The sequence below is a fragment of the Saimiri boliviensis genome, chromosome 4, assembly GCF_048565385.1.
Source record: "Saimiri boliviensis isolate mSaiBol1 chromosome 4, mSaiBol1.pri, whole genome shotgun sequence".
Classification (NCBI taxonomy): domain Eukaryota; kingdom Metazoa; phylum Chordata; class Mammalia; order Primates; family Cebidae; genus Saimiri; species Saimiri boliviensis.
In genome coordinates this window covers 17,746,793-17,765,356 of record NC_133452.1, presented here as the reverse complement: position 1 = coordinate 17,765,356, position 18,564 = coordinate 17,746,793, and the positions used below count along the sequence as shown (strand labels likewise).

At 39.5% G+C, this 18,564-nt stretch overlaps 1 protein-coding gene across 23 annotated transcripts in view; it reads right to left on the bottom strand.

Annotated features, from left to right (window-relative positions):
- Nucleotides 1-18,564, bottom strand: part of SYNE1 (spectrin repeat containing nuclear envelope protein 1) — a 518,258-nt gene that overhangs the window by 167,800 nt on the left and 331,894 nt on the right. For 22 of the 23 annotated variants that reach the window (XM_074397242.1, XM_074397246.1, XM_074397241.1 and 19 more), the window contains 4 exons: nt 16,844-17,038; nt 15,618-15,758; nt 7,867-8,034; nt 7,495-7,656 (listed from right to left, as the gene is read on the bottom strand). In XM_074397242.1, the coding sequence (XP_074253343.1) occupies nt 7,495-7,656; nt 7,867-8,034; nt 15,618-15,758; nt 16,844-17,038 (666 nt within the window). The remainder of the gene's footprint in view (nt 1-7,494; nt 7,657-7,866; nt 8,035-15,617; nt 15,759-16,843; nt 17,039-18,564) is intronic. The other variant, XM_074397256.1, reaches the window with a different exon arrangement.

The window sequence follows — 18,564 nt, the reverse complement described above, 5'->3', positions numbered from 1 at the left end:
AAACAGCAAAAACCCCTTATCTTTTCCTAATATCAAATATCATCATGACATTTTTAAAATAAACTATTACTGTTATATACATTTAGAAAAGTGAACAGATTATAAGCACACCAACTATATATATATATATATATATATATATATATATATATATATATATGTCTTCATGCTGCCACCCAGATCAAGAAATAGAACATTGCCAGGATTCCACAAGCCCCTTTGGCCTTCTCCCTCCTACTACTGCTGTCCTCAAAAATTACCACTGTGTTAACTTGTAAATATCAGAGCACTTTGGCCCTTCTTTGAGCTTTATAGAAATGGGATCATACACGATGCACTGCTTTGGGTCTCGTTTCCTTCTCTCATGACTGCAAGAGTCATTTTTTTGTTGTTGCATGTAGAAAGAGTTAACTCATTTTATCATTATATTGTATTTCACTGTCACCTGGCTCTGAATTGTTTTCACTTTAAGTTTGTCTAGTGGGTTTAATAGTGGAATCTCATTGTAATTTCAATATCCATTTCCCTGATGACTAATGAGACTGAGTGTGTTTTGTGGCTACCTGCTAAAAATCTCTTGTCCATTTTCTACCAGAGTTGTTCCTTTTCTTATTGATGTATGGAGTTGTTTGTATATTGCTAGATAGGAGTGCCTGTGTTTCTTCTGGTTCTGCGTATTGCAAATAATCTGCTTCCACTTTGAGGCATGGCTTTTTCCTTAATGGGGAAAGACTTCCTTAACAGCATCCTGTGATAGAAATAAGTTCTTAATTTTATCATGGTCTAATAGAATCAACATTTTCCCTGACAGTTAGGACTTTTTGTGTCCTATATAGGAAATCTTTTGCCTAACCTAAGGTCATAAATAGAACACATTCTCATAGGTTATCATCTATAAGAATGCTACTAAAAGCGAGGTTCACAGAATAATGCCTGTCTGCAAAATGTTTGTTACAGGCTTATGATGAAAATAATATATTGAGAGCAAGTGCTAAGAAACTTACAACATCCAAGCAGCATTTGATTTAATTCGACTAAAGTATCTGTCTGTGATGGATTAGAATGTTTTTAAAAAAGATCATTCACCACAGATATTTAAAAATATTATTTTCAAACTTTTTTTGGTAATAGCTTCACATTTGGATCTACAAACCACATAAACAATTTTCATGACCACCGTAGAAAGAGGTAAAAATTCTTTATTTTTTTCAACCATTGTTTTGTGGTTCAGTCTTTGCCACAAGCCAAGTGTCTGTGTGAATGTGATTCTGCAACTGGTCTCAAATTCTGTTTCATCAACCCATTTGGTTGTTTGTGCAAATACCACACAATCTTAATTATTGTAGCTTTATAAATCTCCCTATCTGGTAGGATATGTCTTTCAACTTTATTAATCTTTTTCAAGACTATCTTGGCTATTCTTTAATTCTGGCATTTTTAATATATTTTTCCAACATATTTGCAGTATATTTTATTGTTATTATTATTATTTGAGACAGAGTGTCACACTGTTGCTCAGGCTAGAGTACAGTGGCAAAATCTTGGCTCACTACAACCTCTGCCTCCTGAGTTCAAGCGATTCTCTTGCCTCAGCCTCCAGAGTAGCTGGGATTACAGGCATGCACCAACATACCCAGCTAATTTTTGTATTTTTAGTAGAGACATGATTTTACCATGTTGGCCAGGCTGGTCTTGAACTCCTGAGCTCAAGTGATCTGCCCACTTCGGCCTCCCAAAAGGATTACAGGAATGAGCCACTGAGCCCAGCCTGCAGCATAATTTAGAATCAGCTTGTCAACCTCCACCAAAAACCATGCTGCAATTTTTAAAATGTGATTGCAGTAAATTTACAGAATATGATTATACATTCAAAGTATTTTTATACATTCAAAGTATTATACATTCAGAAAACTTTCATCCAGTAAATTATTTTCTATTATTTCATAATAATGTTTTGTGCCTGAATGCTAAAAGTGTAAAGTCTATATTTGGTCTGATTTTAAAGACTTCTCCATAATTAGATGAATCTTATTATGTCTTTTTTTTTTTTTTGCACTAATCCTTCTGTACCAGCAAGAAGAGCCCCCTAACAGTTTCACACTACGTTCATTCCCATCCTCTCTTATGTGCCTTTCCACACACATTTACATTTATAGTGCCTCCCACCCACTCCTGTTGCCATTCCAAATTTTCAAACTCTGTCTCCTCGAAGTCCTGGTTAGATCTCATTTAACCTACTTTCCACCAGCTGTAGCCCACAATCAGATTTCTGTTTTCTGTCTGATGTGTTGGTAACTCTCGCCAGCACTACCTCATTAAATCTCAGTGGATTTGATCAACCAGGTGTACGCTTAAGTTATTAGCTTCCGTTTAAAACTCACAATGTTCTAAAATAGCTCTCTGAATGTTCTGCAGTCAGTGATAAAGGAATTAGGAAAATCTAGAACTGTTCACTTAAATCTTCTTTTTTCTTTCTTTCTTTCTTTTTTTTTTTTTTTTTTTTTGAGACAGAGTTTGGCTCTGTCACCCAGGCTGGAGTGCAGCACTCCAATTTCAGCTCACTGCAACCTCTGCCCCCACCTGAGTTCAAGTGATTCTTCTGCCTTAGCCTCCCAAGTAGCTGGGATTACAGGCGTCCACCAACATGCCCAGCTAATTTTTCTATTTTTAGTAGAGATGAGGTTTCACCATGCTGGCCAGGCTGGTCTCAAACTGCAGACCTCAGGTGATTCACTCACCTCAACTTCTCAAAGTGCTGGGAGTACAGGTGTGAGCCACTGTGTCCAGCCTCACTGAAATCTTGTTAGAGGCAGTCCGCTCCATTCATGCTTGAGTTTACTCTTAAAGGAGAGTGGACATTTTTGAAAGGTAGCTAGAGTTTTTAACTTCAAGATCCAGGAGCCAGGCTCAGGGGGTATGAGATTTTCTTTTGGGGTCATAAAAATGTTTTTGAACCAGATAGAGACAGCAGTTGTTTAACATTGTGAATGTACTAAAACCACTAAACTGTACAATTTAAAATGGTTAATTGTATGTTACATGAATTTCACTTCAATTAAAAAAAAACTTCAGCCGCCAAATATGTCTTCAGTCCCATAACTCTGAGTATAAGACCTGGTGGCCAGCTGCTCCCTGACAATATATGATTCAAGATAAGGAGAAAGACATGAAATGTATGCCTTTGTGTTTTTGATTTGTAATTGCAAACTTGGCGTGTATGTGAAAAACTTGGCTTGTGCTTAGAGAAGTATCATGAGCTTCTCTAACATGAAAAACTCTTTAATAGTAAGGGCGAACAGAAACATGGACCTTATGTTATGTGATTTTCAGAACTATCTAGATGCACAGGTGCTTTTTGTTGTTTGTTTTTTGGTTTTTTTTGTTTTTTTTTTTTTGATTTTGAGATGGAGTCTTGCTCTATCAGCCAGGCTGAAGTGCAATGGAGCCATCTCAGCTCATTGCAACCTCTACCTTCCAGGTAGCTGGGACTACAGGTGCATGTCACCATGCCTGGCTGATTTTTGTAGTTTTAGTAGAGATGGGGTGTCACCATGTTGGCTAGGCTGGAATATTTCCTTTATTTCTTTTTTATTTTTATTTTTATTTTTTGAGACAGTCTTGCTCTGTCGCCAGTCTCCAGGCTGGAGGGCAGTGGCGAGATCTTGGCTCACTACAACCTCCACCTTCTGGATTCAAGCAATTCTCCTGCCTCAGCCTCCTGAGTAGCTGGGACTACAGGCACACACCACCATGCTCAGCTAATTTTTGTATTTTTTAGTAGAGATGGGGTTTTACCACGTTGGCCAGGATGGTCTTGATCTCTTGACCTCGTGATCGCCTGCCTCAGCCTCCAAAAGTGCTGGGATTACAGGCGTGAGCCACCGTGCCTGGCCTTTTTTTTTTTTTTTTTTTTTTTAAGCCTACAGCACCTGGTATTCCTAGACAGTCTCCTATCCAAGTACTAACCACACCCAACCCTGCTTAGCTTCCAAGTTCAGGTAAGAGACCACAGTTCTTCTTGCATTCTATTTTAGTTCTTACATATATGAAAAAATAAAAACAAAATAACCATAGAGCTCTGTGTTCTATATATCACAGAGCTTAGTGTGGCAACACATGTCCCCAATGCATCAGATGCCCATGATAATGAAGGCTGCAATAACAGAGGATTTAACAGTCAGAGCAATAGCCACAAATCAGCTCATGAACTGCATTCAAGTCTTAAAATGAAATCTATAAGACAGCCGGGCAAGGTGGCTCACACCTGTAATCCCAGCACTTTGGGAAGCCGAGGCGGACAGACCTCCTGAGATCAGGAGTTCAAGACCAGCCTGGCCAACATGGTGAAACCATGTCTCTACTGAAAATACAAAGATTAGCTGCAAGCACCTGTAATCCCAGCTACTCAGGAGGCTGAGACAGGAGAATTGCTTGAACCTGGGAGGTGGAGTTTCCAGTGAGCCAAGACGGTGCCACTGCACTCCAGCCTGGGCAACAGAGTGAGACTCTGTCTCAAAAAAAAAAAAAAAAAAAAAAAAAAAGAAATCTATAAGACAACTTAGGATAACCAAAAAGGCACAGCGTTCCACACAAATTCAGTAGTTTAGACAAGTGTTTAAAGGAAAAAGTTAGGAATTAGGTTACCTCCTTAAAAAAAACACGAATACTTCCAAGAGAGTATTGGGAAAGAAGTAAAAATTAAAGTATTTCTATTACTTTTTAGGAAATATAAAAAAGCATACTGGACTTCCTCACGCCCACTCAGTTGAAATTTAGAAATAGTAATTCTATAACAGTGCTTGAAATTTTTAAGTACCATTCCAGAAGCTAAGAACAAATTTAGATACTGTGATACCACCAGCTTTTCATGTAGGCAGCTGTGTTCCAGAACTTGTAGAACTAAAGCACAGACAGCAAAAGGTAGCAAAAATAGCTCAGATGAAAAACATTAGCTATGTGATGATATACAAAATTATACTAAATTATACATTATTGCTACTTTCTTTCCCTCCCATTAGAACATTAATATAATGGTGAAACCCCAATGCCTGGTAATCTTCATTAAATTAGCTGTACCTCCTTACTGCTGTGACAGCTAGCACGACTACTGCCAACTTAGGGACAAAAGTCATGTGGTTGGCCTTAATGATGAGAGAAGTTACAGATTCACTTTTAATTTATAATTCTCAGAATGTGTAATTTAGAGTTGTCTCCATTAAAGCCATTAAAATGAAATCTGTAAGACAGCCGGGCGTGGTGGCTCACACCTGTAATCCCAGCACTTTGGGAAGGAAGCCAAGGCAGGCAGATCACCTGAGGTCAGGAGCTTGAGACCAGCCTGGCCGACATGGTCAAACCACATCTCTACTAAAAGTACAAAAATTAGCCTGGCGTGGTAGCAAGCACCTGTAATCTGAACAGAATCATCCTTTCTCTCCATGTTCAGTTTATGTGTGTTTTCTTCTAATGCCCGAGTGACACTGTGGTGGTGCTGATTGGAAGCTAACTTGCATTCTTAGTTAGGAACTCCGGAAGGGCAGAGCAGGCCACCAGGATCCTGTTTTCATGAAGCTTCTAAATCTTGTGGGAGCCAGTGATGGGTCTTTGGGAACTGTGGGCAGCCACCCGGGCCACAAGAATAGGGGGCTTGAACAAAGGTGGAGATGTCCTGAAGCTATACAGAGGGTCAAACTGCTTAAACCTTCTGCAACATTGGTGTCTGATCATCTGAGTGAGTGACCTGCAAATGCACTCTAATCCAGCCCTTGCATAATTTACACTATATATTTTTTTTTGAATGCTTAAAGAACAGGGCCTTTTACAGAACAGCCATCAGGTTGGCCTGAGGAGCACATAATCAAGTTGAAGGAAGCTCTCTGGCCCCTTCCAGTACAGTGAAGCAGAAGTGCAGGCAACAGCTGGACAGATAGAACCGCAGGAGCAAAGAAGACCTGGGAGCCCCAGGGAGCACACTGGAGCAAAAGGGACACCCCTTAAGATCAGAAAGAGGTGGCTGCTGGCAACAGAAAACTGGGGTGCCAGCTACAGAGAACTGAGAGACACTGAGGCCCCTTTAGAAAGGAGAGGGGTTTGGGAGACTAGCAGTCTAGTGATAAAATGCCGGGGAGCTCAGAGGTAAATGGCACTGGCACAGTCCCCCAAGCCCCTGACTGTCCTCATGCTTGGTCTGGTCTAGGCTAACAAGGGTTCATTCTCATTTTGTGCTCTGATAGCACCCTCTGCAAATCTGGAGGAGGACAGGTGACCTTGGGATAGCAAAAGACTTACAGAAGGTAGTTCTTTTTTTTTTTTTTTTTTTTTTTTTACCAAAATAAGGCCTAAAAATGGACACTACTCACTTTGATCTCTATCTTCACAAGTTACAAGAGCATAAAAAACCTGAAACCACTATTTCTCAATATGCTGTCTCTGGATGAAATGTTCTCATTTTTGTGTTATACTGAAAGGTCCTACATTGCAAAATAATGCAACTTTATCTGACTGTACATATGAACAAGCAGTGTATTCCAAGATTATCCTGCTTCCAAAACTAGAAAGATATAAAGTAGAAGAAAAAGTACAAGTGTCACTCTTAAAGCTGGTAAGTTACCCTGTCTTTGATAAACACACTTACCATACCATGCTTTCATAGCTCTTAATTAACATCTAAAAATATCTTTCTTTCCTCCTGCCTTTTGAAGGGTTGTCACATGTTCCTGGATGCTTATCCCAGCCAGGCAGCATTTTCCTACATCATGGTGATGAATATGTAGGAGAAGGCATGCCTCAGTATCCTTAGACCCCAGTTATACCAAATCGTTAGAATTTTAGTAGTATACCTCATCACATTGCCAAAGTATTAACCAGATTTTAATTTCTGAACATTTCTTAGCATGCATTTTAAATTGGCATACTTTTAACACTATCTTTCTGCATTAGATTAATGATCTGTTTCTTATGTAAAGCTAATGTTTTGCCTAGTTTAACCTTTTAAAAAATAATTCAAGTCAGGGACAATCACAAGATGAGACTTAGAACTTATCTTTCAAATGCTTCTTTGCCCACTGAAGTCTGAGACGTATTTTCTGAAGTGATAATGGAGGGGCACTCCCTGACTAAGTTTCTTAAGACAACAATATCCAGAAAAGGTAGATTTGGAGTATATTTTATCCTTACAATAATGGCTCACAAGACAATCAAAATAATCTAGCAACTCTAAGGAAACACACTTTGTGTAATCAAAATCAAATCGATGCATGTAGCTTTTTTGAATTAGATTCAAGGTCTGAATCTCTCTCTTTCTCTCTCTCTCAGTTCCCTCCCTAAAGCAGCAGTAGAAATGACCACGATTAGGACTCTTGTTTACTCTGGAGGAACTGATTAAAAAAAAAAAAAAGTAAACTGGCTGTCTCAAACACATGCCTGACAGGCCAACCAGTCACAAGAGTGCCTTTATTTAATCAAGCAGGAAACTGAAGTCATGGCTATTCGTACCTGATGTTCAGCCATCTGGCTTTCTGGACTCCTGCCCGGCTCTGGGCTCTCACTGAGTTTCAGCTCAATGGCCTCCATCTTCGTAGAGATGGACTGGAGGGAGTCCTGGTACTTCTGCTGGCGTTCCAAAGCTTCATAGAGTGTGCGTTGTTTCTCACTGATCTACACAAGAAAAGGGATATTACCAAATGCTTCCCAGCCCCTTATCTTTCAGATTACAACATTTCTTTCTTCAGTGCTTTACCTCTGTGGCCCAACACAGGGCACTGGACTGTGGACTGGATGTGTAAACTCTCCGCGTGTATTTCATAAGACAATCGCTAAGGTAACTGGTGTCTGGTGGGCATATACAAGCCCACCTTGAAGACTTACCACATTCTTTAAGGTCTCCCAAGAACGCTGCAAATCACCCAGTTTGGCAGTAGCAGATGGTTCCAATCCTGGTTCATAGAACTCCTGGGATGTTGACGTGCTGGGGTGAATCTTTGCAGCATCTGTCTGCAACCTCTCAGCAGACAAGGCTTGGTAATATGCAATGTCCTGTGAGCGCAAAGCACAGTGTTGAATTCAAAAGGAAGACAAAGTCTAGATTAATATGCTCTGGGTACTGTTGGTCATGTGAAGAAAAGGTTTCCGATCTATACCTCTCACAGGGCACTACAAACTATTCAATTAGTAAAGTCTTGTGACAAGAAAAATTTAGACTGAATCAAAGCATACTATAGTTGTTTCAGAGTTTTGATTTGCATATATCAAAAAACAACTTTACCAATCTTTCAAGTTGCCAAAACTCATTCTTATTTTATATTTGTTAAATGAAAATACAAAGGATTTAAGCAGTACACACTTATTTAAAGACTGATTAGAATAGGAAAAAAAGAGACTCTCAATGATCTAGTTCCTAAAATGTTGCTAAATATATTCATTAAATTTTAAATACTTTAAAAAATGACTTGACTTAAATAAAATTAAATCTGCATAGGCATCCAGATCTTCATTATTTGTGGGTTCATTATTTGCAGAGTTAATTTAAATATTTTGATATTAAATAAGAAAAATGTAATGGGGAAGTTAAAACTACTCTATGAAACAAATAATACAAATGTTTTCTTCTATTCATTTTCTCAAAGTATACACACACACAAAAATCAAAGTGAATTATGAAATATTATGCTTTAAAATGTTTTAAATCTATTGTGTTAGAAGTAACATTACATATATTATTTGTATTGATAAATTTTACTACATCAAGAGATACTGTAAAGATATATCAAGAAATATAGTAAAGATGGCTTTTAATTTTTTCTATGATTATCTGTATTTCTGTAGAAATTTAATTGAGGGAGTAATTCCTATGATAAAGTTCACTGTTTTTGCAGTTTTACTGTTGAAGGGAATTATGTCAACTTAAAATACCTGAGTCTTATTGATAATCATGTATTGGTAAAAAGTATTGAAGAAGGCTCCAGCCATCTGAGAACCAAATATAGCAGTGGCATCCAGTAGAATGAATTCCAGCTGGGACAGCTGAGATTCTAGTGAAATTCTCCTCCTGTGTAGCTATATAATGGGCACAAATAACTTAACATCTTGCACATTGGTTCACTCACTAGTCCAATCTTGGGTGGGATTGAGGATTATATGAAATAATATTTGAATGACAATGACACCTTCTACCGATTTTGCTGTTGTTGCTGAGGCCTCCAGATAAGTCCTCAACATTCACTGATGACACTGGAGTATGGAGACTGCTTCCTCTTCACTCCTAACCCTGTCAGTGTCTTGAGTGGAGAACTCCTCATGCCCTTAATAGGTTTAGATCTGTTGATCCTCACTCACTTCCACCCCGCTTCAGTCCTCCACACTCTTGAATGCTGTCATCACTCAACTGGACTTGTAGCTATGTCTAAAGTTACTGAAACCCCTTTCTTCACAAGACCCTTGTTTCTCTTGCTTTTTTTAACCTTTATCTCACCCACTTGGAAAACCACAAACGTCTCAATCCAGCTTTTCTTTCCAGAGTGCGTATATGTATGTGTGTGTGTTATCCACAAACAAACATACACACACACACACGCAATCCAAGCTGTCAAGGAGCTACTACTACAACTTCTCAAATTTTCCAAAGTCTGTCTATAGTCACACTCACCCTTATCTCATGCTTGCCAGTTTCACTGCTTAAGCCTGACTCTCCCACAGCTTCTGAGAATCCCATAAACTGCTTTTTCAAGGACCTTGGTCTATGAATATCCTCTTCTGCTTTGCTGACTTTCTCTCTTCATGGAAAAACACCTAAACACATTGTTTCTTTTTTTTTTTTTTTTTTTTTTTGAGACAGAGTTTCACTCTTGTTACCCAGGCTGGAGTGCAATGGCGCGATCTCGGCTCACCGCAACCTCCGCCTCCTGGGTTCAGGCAATTCTCCTGCCTCAGCCTCCTGAGTAGCTGGGATTACAGGCACGCGCCACCATGCCCAGCTAATTTTTTGTACTTTTAGTAGAGACAGGGTTTCACGATGTTGACCAGGATAGTCTCGATCTCTTGACCTCATGATCCACCTGCCTCAGCCTCCCAAAGTGCTGGGATTACAGGCTTGAGCCACCGCGCCCGGCCCCTGTTTCTTTTTTTTATTTGTTTTCTTGAAGGATGTCACATTTGTTTAAAAGTCCACAATTCACAACAATGGATCATCACACGTGAATGCACTTGCACACACAGGCTTCATCCTCATTTCTTTGTTTTCTCTCTTTCACTTCATAATCCAACTTCTGAAAGGGTGGTTTTCACATGGGACTTTCTCACCCTCGATCCACTTGTAAATTCCAATTTTGGCTTTCATCCTGATAACTGTAGAGCTTGCTCTCACCAGCTTCTTTTCCATGACAAAACGTGATGTATTTCCAACCCTTCCCTTGCCAGACCTCTAAGTAGCATTCAATGGCACTGACCATCCCTTTCTAGAAACATTTTTTAAAAAATCTCTCTGTTCTCCTCCCAGCTTTCTAGTTATTCACGCTTTCTCTTTTGTAGTTTGTTTTCTACTCACTCATCAACACTAGTGAGTTGATAAGCTCCAGGCTCACATATCCAGATGTTCATGCATATCCTGTAGGCTCTTCAGACTCAACATTTCCAAAAGGAACCAATTTAGGTAAAAACAATAAAGTGTTATCCTTCTTGCAATAAATGGAATTTCTTCTCACCTAAGCTATAAACTTGGGATTTAGTCCTGATTTCTCCTCTCCCTTACCATCCACTGCTTATGGGAGGATGGAGTGCTAGTGACGCATATCCTGGCCACAGCCTTCGTTCAAGTTCTCATTAAAGGAACAACTTCCTAACTCAAAAGTTGCAAACTGGCAGCCTATGGGCTGCCTCTGACCTGCACACATTTAGTGTGGCTTACACAGTGTTTTATATTATTTAAAATTTCTTTTCATGAAGATGGAGAGATTTCATTAAAATTCACATCCATAGTTTGTTTTGCAAACCACAAGGTATGGTAACACTGGGTCCTGTGTCTTTGTGGTTAAAGTAATGCTAACAGAGGAGACATCGCCTCATTTCTGTGGAGCAGGAGCTGTCCAGGTCTTAGTCCCTCCTGGCCTGTTTCTCTCACTTTCATCACCAGGGTGGACCCCACATGTGCAACTTCTGCGTCTAACGGCTCCCCTGGTTCTGAATTTGCACACTTCCATTCTCCTGTCCACATAGATCCAGAAGTACCAGTTCTAAAACTCAGTTCTGTACACAGCTTCTAGTTAAATTCCCTCGATGGTTAAATATCAGCTTCTGGAGGAAGTTGAAATTCCTTAGTGCAGCATTCAGGGCCTCCATGATACGGTTCCCGTATCACTCTCCGTCTCATTTCTCCCTCTCCTCCTCCTCCAATGTTTCTCCAATTATACTGAAACTATTTGCATCGTTTCTCCAATTATACTGAAACAATTTGCACTGTTTTTGCAGTCGTACTATTGAAGGAAATTGTGTCAACTTGAAATACCTGCATCTTATTGATAATCAAGTATTAGTAAAAAGTACTGAAGAAGGCTCCAGCCATCTGAGAAACAAATGTAGCAGTGTCATGCAGTAGAATGATTTCAGACGGGGACAGCCGAGATTCTGTGAAATTTACCAATTTTTCTTCCTGCCTTCACAGCTTCCCCCAGGTGGTTTCTTCTGCCTGAAAAACTTCTCACATGACCCAACTGCACTCCACCTGCCTAACTGTGCTCCTCCCTTAAAACTAAAGGGGGCCATCCTTGACCTCTGCCTGAACCCCAGCCAGTGTAGGTGCTTATTCTAGGTTCTCCCACAACACTGTGCTGCCCTCGGCCATACCACCTGCCACCCTCTGTTGTAAGTATGTGCCTGTTCTCACTTACACTCTAAGCTCCCTAAGGGCTGTCTAGGTCAGTGCTTTTAGGCTTTCATCCTGAGCACATTGTGGAGTGTTCAGCAAATAAAAGGCAGCCCTATATGTTCATAATAAATCATGCTTGCAAATGCACTTTTCCAAATTCTACTATTTTATATACATGTAAGACAATACTATTACTTTCCACAAGGAAAAGCAAGAGTGGCTTTAAATAGTGTAAACATCTTACATTAAATACTGTATTATAAATACAGAAGGCCCCTAAAAGATCTAGAGTAAAATAAATTTATTACAAATTTTTTCTTCTGGCAGTCTGTGTGTGTGTGTCTATATGTGGCTCATGCCTACAGATAGGAATGACAACTCCTGGTTTCTTAAAAAGATTTAAAAATATGTCACCTTTTTTAGATGAATAATTTCTATTTATTTGAGGTATATACATAAATTCAATTAAAATAAATCACAGTGCTATAAATAACTACTAAAGTCAATACTTGATGTAGTGAGGAGTCACTGTTAAAAATACGTTTCTCATTGCTTATGTGCCTAAGTTATAAACGTTACTATGAGTAGATTCCTAAGGAAATAAATTTGGATAATTGTAGCTACTGTTTGATCAGTATTTTCTTTTTTTTTTTTTTTTTTTTTTTTTTTTTTTTTTGAGATGGAGTTTCGCTCTTGTTACCCAGGCTGGAGTGCAATGGCACAATCTCGGCTCATCGCAGCCTCCGCCTCCTGGGTTCAGGCAATTCTCCTGCCTCAGCCTCCTGAGTAGCTGGGATTACAGGTACGAGCCACCATGCCCAGCTAATTTGTTGTATTTTTAGTAGAGACGGGTGTTTCACCATGTTGACCAGGATGGTCTCGATCTCTTGACCTCGTGATCCACCCACCTCGGCCTCCCAAAGTGCTGGGATTACAGGCTTGAGCCACCGCGCCCGGCCTTGATCAGTATTTTCTAGTTTAAAAAGCACTTTCATGATTAATGTCACATTTCATTTTCACAATTTTGTGAATTAAGCAGTATTGCTTCCCACTTACAAATGAGAGTATCAAAGGACTTCCCAGGTGCACTAAGCTTAGAGGAGGAAGAGCTGCAACTCAGTGTGAGCTTTTGACTTGGAGGACTATGACTTTCCCATTATACTCTCTCTCTCGCTCTTTTCCAGTCTATTCCTCTCTCAACTCTTCTGCAGAGTCTAAGCCTTGGCTTACTTCTAAGGGGAATCGAGAAGCCTGCAGCAAAATCTGGGAATGCATCAGTATTTCTACCTTCAAGTAAGCTAAATTGTTACTACATCTTAGCTAATAGCTACTGTCAGAGGCAGAATACACTGACTGTGAGTGGGACCAGGTAGTTACATAACAGAGATCTACTTGCAAGAGGAGCAAGCACAAAACATTTTTTTTTAAATAGCTGTGATTTTATAAAGCAGTTCTATTTGGCTGCTTCCTGAAACAGCTGTACACATTCTGTGCACAAAACTTAGGGTTTTGAATCTGAAAACTGAAACTTAAGAGGATGCTACATGTCCTCCTCATTGTAAAGAGACAATTTTATAAATCCAATGCATCACTGGTCATGGTGTCATATATTTTTACTGTCTTCTAACTTACATTACTATACAAAAATAACATGTGGCCATAATGATGGGGTAGATTTGTTTGAGGCATACCAAGCATCATACATTTGCTTTTTAACAGCTTCCTCAGAGTAAAGCTGTCTGTCTTAAACTAAGTAAAGGCATTTTCCCCTGCTTTACAGCATCACATGTAAGTATTTTAGATTAACAATGCCATTTAATTGATGTTTTCGTGTGACTAAGAGAGAGGGGAGGAATTAAAACCAAGTCTAATCTCACTGAGTTTTAGGATCTGATTAAGCTTCATGGTTAATGTCTAGAAATAATAACAGAAATGTTTGCATATTTTATCATTTTTCAGGCACTTTCACGTATACATTGACACTTTACAAGAAGTAGCATGGAGATTTGCAAGTTTGGAAAAGGTATATTCCTTCCACAAAGTTAATTTGGAATAAATATTTATCATTCAGTTTGAAAAATTTAAGACCCTAAAGCATATTTTACAGAATAATTTTTTTCTATATAATCAGCTGACTATACCTCAATTTCTCTAATAACATCTGTAACCGTAGGGAAGGACAAGTCATCAAAGAATGAGTAATAAATATTTTTAAATCAGAATTTGGAGAAGAGCTTCCCAAATCCCCCATGGCTCCCTGAACTTCTCCTTTTTTGTTGCTGTTCTTAGTTTCCTCTGATTCCATCGTTATTATCTGTTCCATGTCGGCCTTTCTCTCTGGATTGTCAGGGCCTTGCAGGTAGGACCAGGCTGCCTCCTTCTCAGCTGCATCCTCAGGACCCAGCACAAGGTTTCATGCTGAGCAGGTGTCAGAATGTATTTGGTGGACTCAGAGTGGATGAGTCGATAATTTCCCTAGAGATTTCCTGATTTTTACCAAGAGAATTGTGTAACTGTATTAACTAAAGGTTTCATCACTTTTATGTTCCTTTTTTTTTTTTTTTTATGAGAGGGATTCTTTTTATCATAGAAATCCTGTGATCGTCTGAATATTTCTGCTTTAAAATAAAAGTAATATAATTGAATTATAATACAGGTTATAAAATATTTGCTCTGTTTAACACTTCTACCTTAATAATACATATCAACTTCTTTGAAAAAAACATATTTTCATAGGATAGTTTACATTTTTTAGTTGTCCTCGCTAAAAAATAAAGCATTTCTTAACACGCATTAAAAGTTTTTGCTCACTGTAATGGCATCTTTTTTATTTCGATCCAATATTTGACATAAAACCTTTTTGAGATTTAATTTAGTATAATCTACATTTAATGCATGATAAAAGGCTTCTTATAACAAAAAGATTATTTTATTTCCCTCATTTTATAGGAAATAAAATTTAAGGCTATTAAAAGACAAGTTAAACATTCAAACCTACTAGGCATTCCAGTATAAATGCTGGCAGTCTTGCTTTGCCACCCAGGCTGGAGTGCATTGGTTTGATATAGGCTCACTGCAACCTTCCCCTCCCGGGTTCAAGCAATTCTCCTGACTCAGCCTCCCGAGTAGCTGGGATTACAGGTGGCTAGTTTTTGAATTTTTAGTAGAGACCGGGTTTCACCATCTTGGCCAGGCTAGTCTTGAACTCCTGACCTTGTGATCTGCCCAACTTGGCCTCCCAAAGTGCTGGGATTACAGATGTAAGCCACTGCACCCAGCCCTGACAGTCCTTAAATTGGTAAACATGCCATGAATAAAGAAGTCTGACATAATAAACAGAAGTTTCGCATCTTCAAAATCTGAGCTGGTAAATGCTAACACTACATTTAATGCATGTTAAAAAGCCACGGAGTCATGTTATTTTACAATGGTGATACAGATCTTTCATTTTCTGTTGGATGCAGAACCCCATTCCAGATGATTGCTAGAAACAGAGGCAAAAACGCCTTAAAACAGGTCCTTCTGGGCTATCATTCCCATGACCCAGTTTTTGCTCATGTCATTTTCTGTAGCCCAGAAGAGGAGACGACATACTGAGACACATGACAATCATAGTTCGTGCAACTATAAAACCCAATGGTGTGTCCCTGGAATCAAATGCAACAGTCTGAGATTCATACCCACGGTCTAATGGAAACCGAGAATGGAGTCCTGCATCTGCCCAGAGATTACTGCTAGAGGAATGCCAAGTGGGAGGTACCTGGTTAACAGAAGCATCTGTATTAGCCACAGGTGAAGGGGAGCGACAGGCAGGTGGAGAGGAAATCTCACTGTTGGTTCCCTCCTCCCCAGACTCCTCAGTGACCGGTGACAGCAAAGTGTGACAGCGACCTGCAGTCATCTGCCACGTAAAATGTAACCCAAAGAACATGAAAATCAATTAGGTGTGTTAACATAAGTCCTGTTCAGGCACAGGCCAAAACAGAGATAATTATAAAACAAAGGTTAGAATTCCTGGGACCCAAATTCACATATTAATCCTGTGTTAGTATTTAAAAGTTCTGCCTTCAAGAGAATATGATGCTAGTAATCATTTGTAAAACAATCAGGGATAGGGGTGCATATCACATTGAAGAGTTTTGTTGTTGATTAAATACTTCATTATTTTCCTGTCTTTGGATAGTTTGCGGCTTTATAAATAACTGGAAAATCGTGAATCATACAAACGAGGAAAGGTCTACGAAATAAAGCTTGGTCTTTCGTGGACATCTCAAGTTTCAAATATCGTAGCGAGATTAATGCACCCAAAGTACAATATTAGTAAATGGGCCCAGGTATGGTTATTCATTATCTGAGGCACAGCATATATGAGGGAAAATACACAGCACTGGAAAACATTGTAGTCACGAAAATACTCAATGCATTTTAGATGTCAAGTGTATAGGAAAATAGTGGTGCAGAAAAGAAAATAATAAAGTTGACTTATTTTAATCCAAAGCTGAGCTTTAGATTGTCTATTTTCATATTTTTCTCACAATAGCTGTTCTTCTCAATTGTATTAAACATTTATACAGTAAAGTACATGCACATATGTAGTTAGCTAGTTAGCGTGGAAAACACAACTAAATATACGTGCCATGAATTTTCCCTTCCCCAGACAACTACAACACTGTGTAAATAAATTATTGTTTAAAGCTCAGAGCCTCTCAGTATTCTTGCGACATTATAAACAAATGCAGGGCAGACCTCTGACATGTTAAGTAATTCAGCTGTCTCCAGCAAACAGTTTCATTTTAACTGTCATTGTTTACAGTGTCAAAGATGGGCCCCCGCCCAAAGGTTGTCAAAGAGAGTTAAGGAAACTGTTCCTCCCTCTGAATCTGCAAGATCGAAGGCTGGACCCTGAAACCGACAGAGAGGGAACATGGAGCCACTCGCCAGGCTCCAATCAAAGAGCAAAGCCGCGGGAACGGACGGGATCCTTACCATGACCACAGAGGGGTGGGCCGTAGGCGCGGGGAGGAGCTCCCCATCCAGGTCCTCGGTCCCTTCCGCCAGCCCCTCGACCTCCGTCACCGTCAGCAGCATGGTGGCGTGCTTGGCTTTCATCGTCAGCATCTTGCACTTGGAATTTAAAGAGGCGATCTGCTCCTGGTAGCCCTTGATTTTCTGCGCCAGCTCCTGAGGAAACATTTCCCCCACCAGGGTGTCAGAGCAGCATCAAAAGGAAACAGAAGTAGTAGCGTTCATCTTCCTGCAGGGCGGGCCAATGAGCGCGCAGAGCCCGGGGGGCCCGGGAGGCAGGATGTGGAGGCGGCGGGTCCGCCTGCATCTCGCCGCCCAGCCAGACCGCAGGCTGCGCGGCGCGGCGCAGGCACAGCCGAGTACCCGAGCCCGCGTCCCCGCGTGCGTCCGCGCAAAGGGAGGCCGGAGGGGATGACGCCGAATGGATGGTTTCTAATCGCGAGAGAGGCCCCGTGAACTTCCGCAACATTAAGAACGGACAACTTTCTTAAAAAGCGGAAAGCATCCGAAATGTACCAGATGGTTCATGCCATGGAAATTAGGTCATGTGATGGCTAAAACCACACCAAAATAAATAAATAAATAAATAAATGCAATGCTCAGCTCTTACCCTGCTGAGTCCATTCAACAGAGATGACAGTCATTTATTTTACACAGGGTCACATAGTCAATGGCCTGTCTGTTCCTGTGACCCTAGGAAGGTTTTTTTTTTTTTTCCTAGATAAGCTAGATATTGCATATGAAACCTTAATTTTTAAATGCAGATGAACCCTCAAATAACATTTTGTATAGTCATCAAATTTTCTCTCACTTCATCGTGTCTCAAATGTTGCTGAGCTTTTAACTTGAAGTGCGGTTCAAATTTAATGGCTTTTAATTTCATTTGTTTTGAAAAAAATATTTCTTTTTGTTTTGGAGCAAGAATGAAAACAAAATATTACGAGAGATACAGCTTTTAAAATTTTTACTAAGAGCTTATTGGAAATATATTTTGGATAGCACATAGCCCTTAAAAAGTAACTACAGATTCATTTTAGGAGTATGGTAATTCTAAAATATTAAAGTGTTACTTTCTTATTTAAATATTTTAAATATCAAATATTAAAATTATACTTTATTGCATCTTTCAACAATGAAAATACATATTTCGAAACATGATTCCTTAAAGTACAAAACTACTATTCTTTTTTATTCTTTTTATTTGGTTGCTTTGTTTGAGAGGCTGTCATTTATTGTACGCATAGAACACATTTTGTGGGCCAAGCACAGTAGCTCACACCTGTAATCCCAGCACTTTGGGAGGCCGAGGCAGGTGGATCACTTGAGGTCAGGAGTTCAAGACCAACCTAGCCAACACGGTGAAACCCCATCTCTACTAAAAATATAAAAATTAGCCAGAAATCGTTTGAACCTGGGAGGTGGAGGTTGCAGTAAGCCGAGATTGTGCCACTGCACTCCAGGCTGGGCAACAGAGTGAGACCCTGTCTCAAAAAAAAAAAAAAAAAAAAAAAAATTGAACACATTTTGTAATAAAGACATAAAATCTTAATGCCTGAAATAATTGTGTACACACATACATATACACTCATATATACACACAGATATACACACACACACACGTATACATAGTCATTCCTCAGTAACTGAGGGGCATCGGTTCTAGGAACCCTCTTAGATACCAA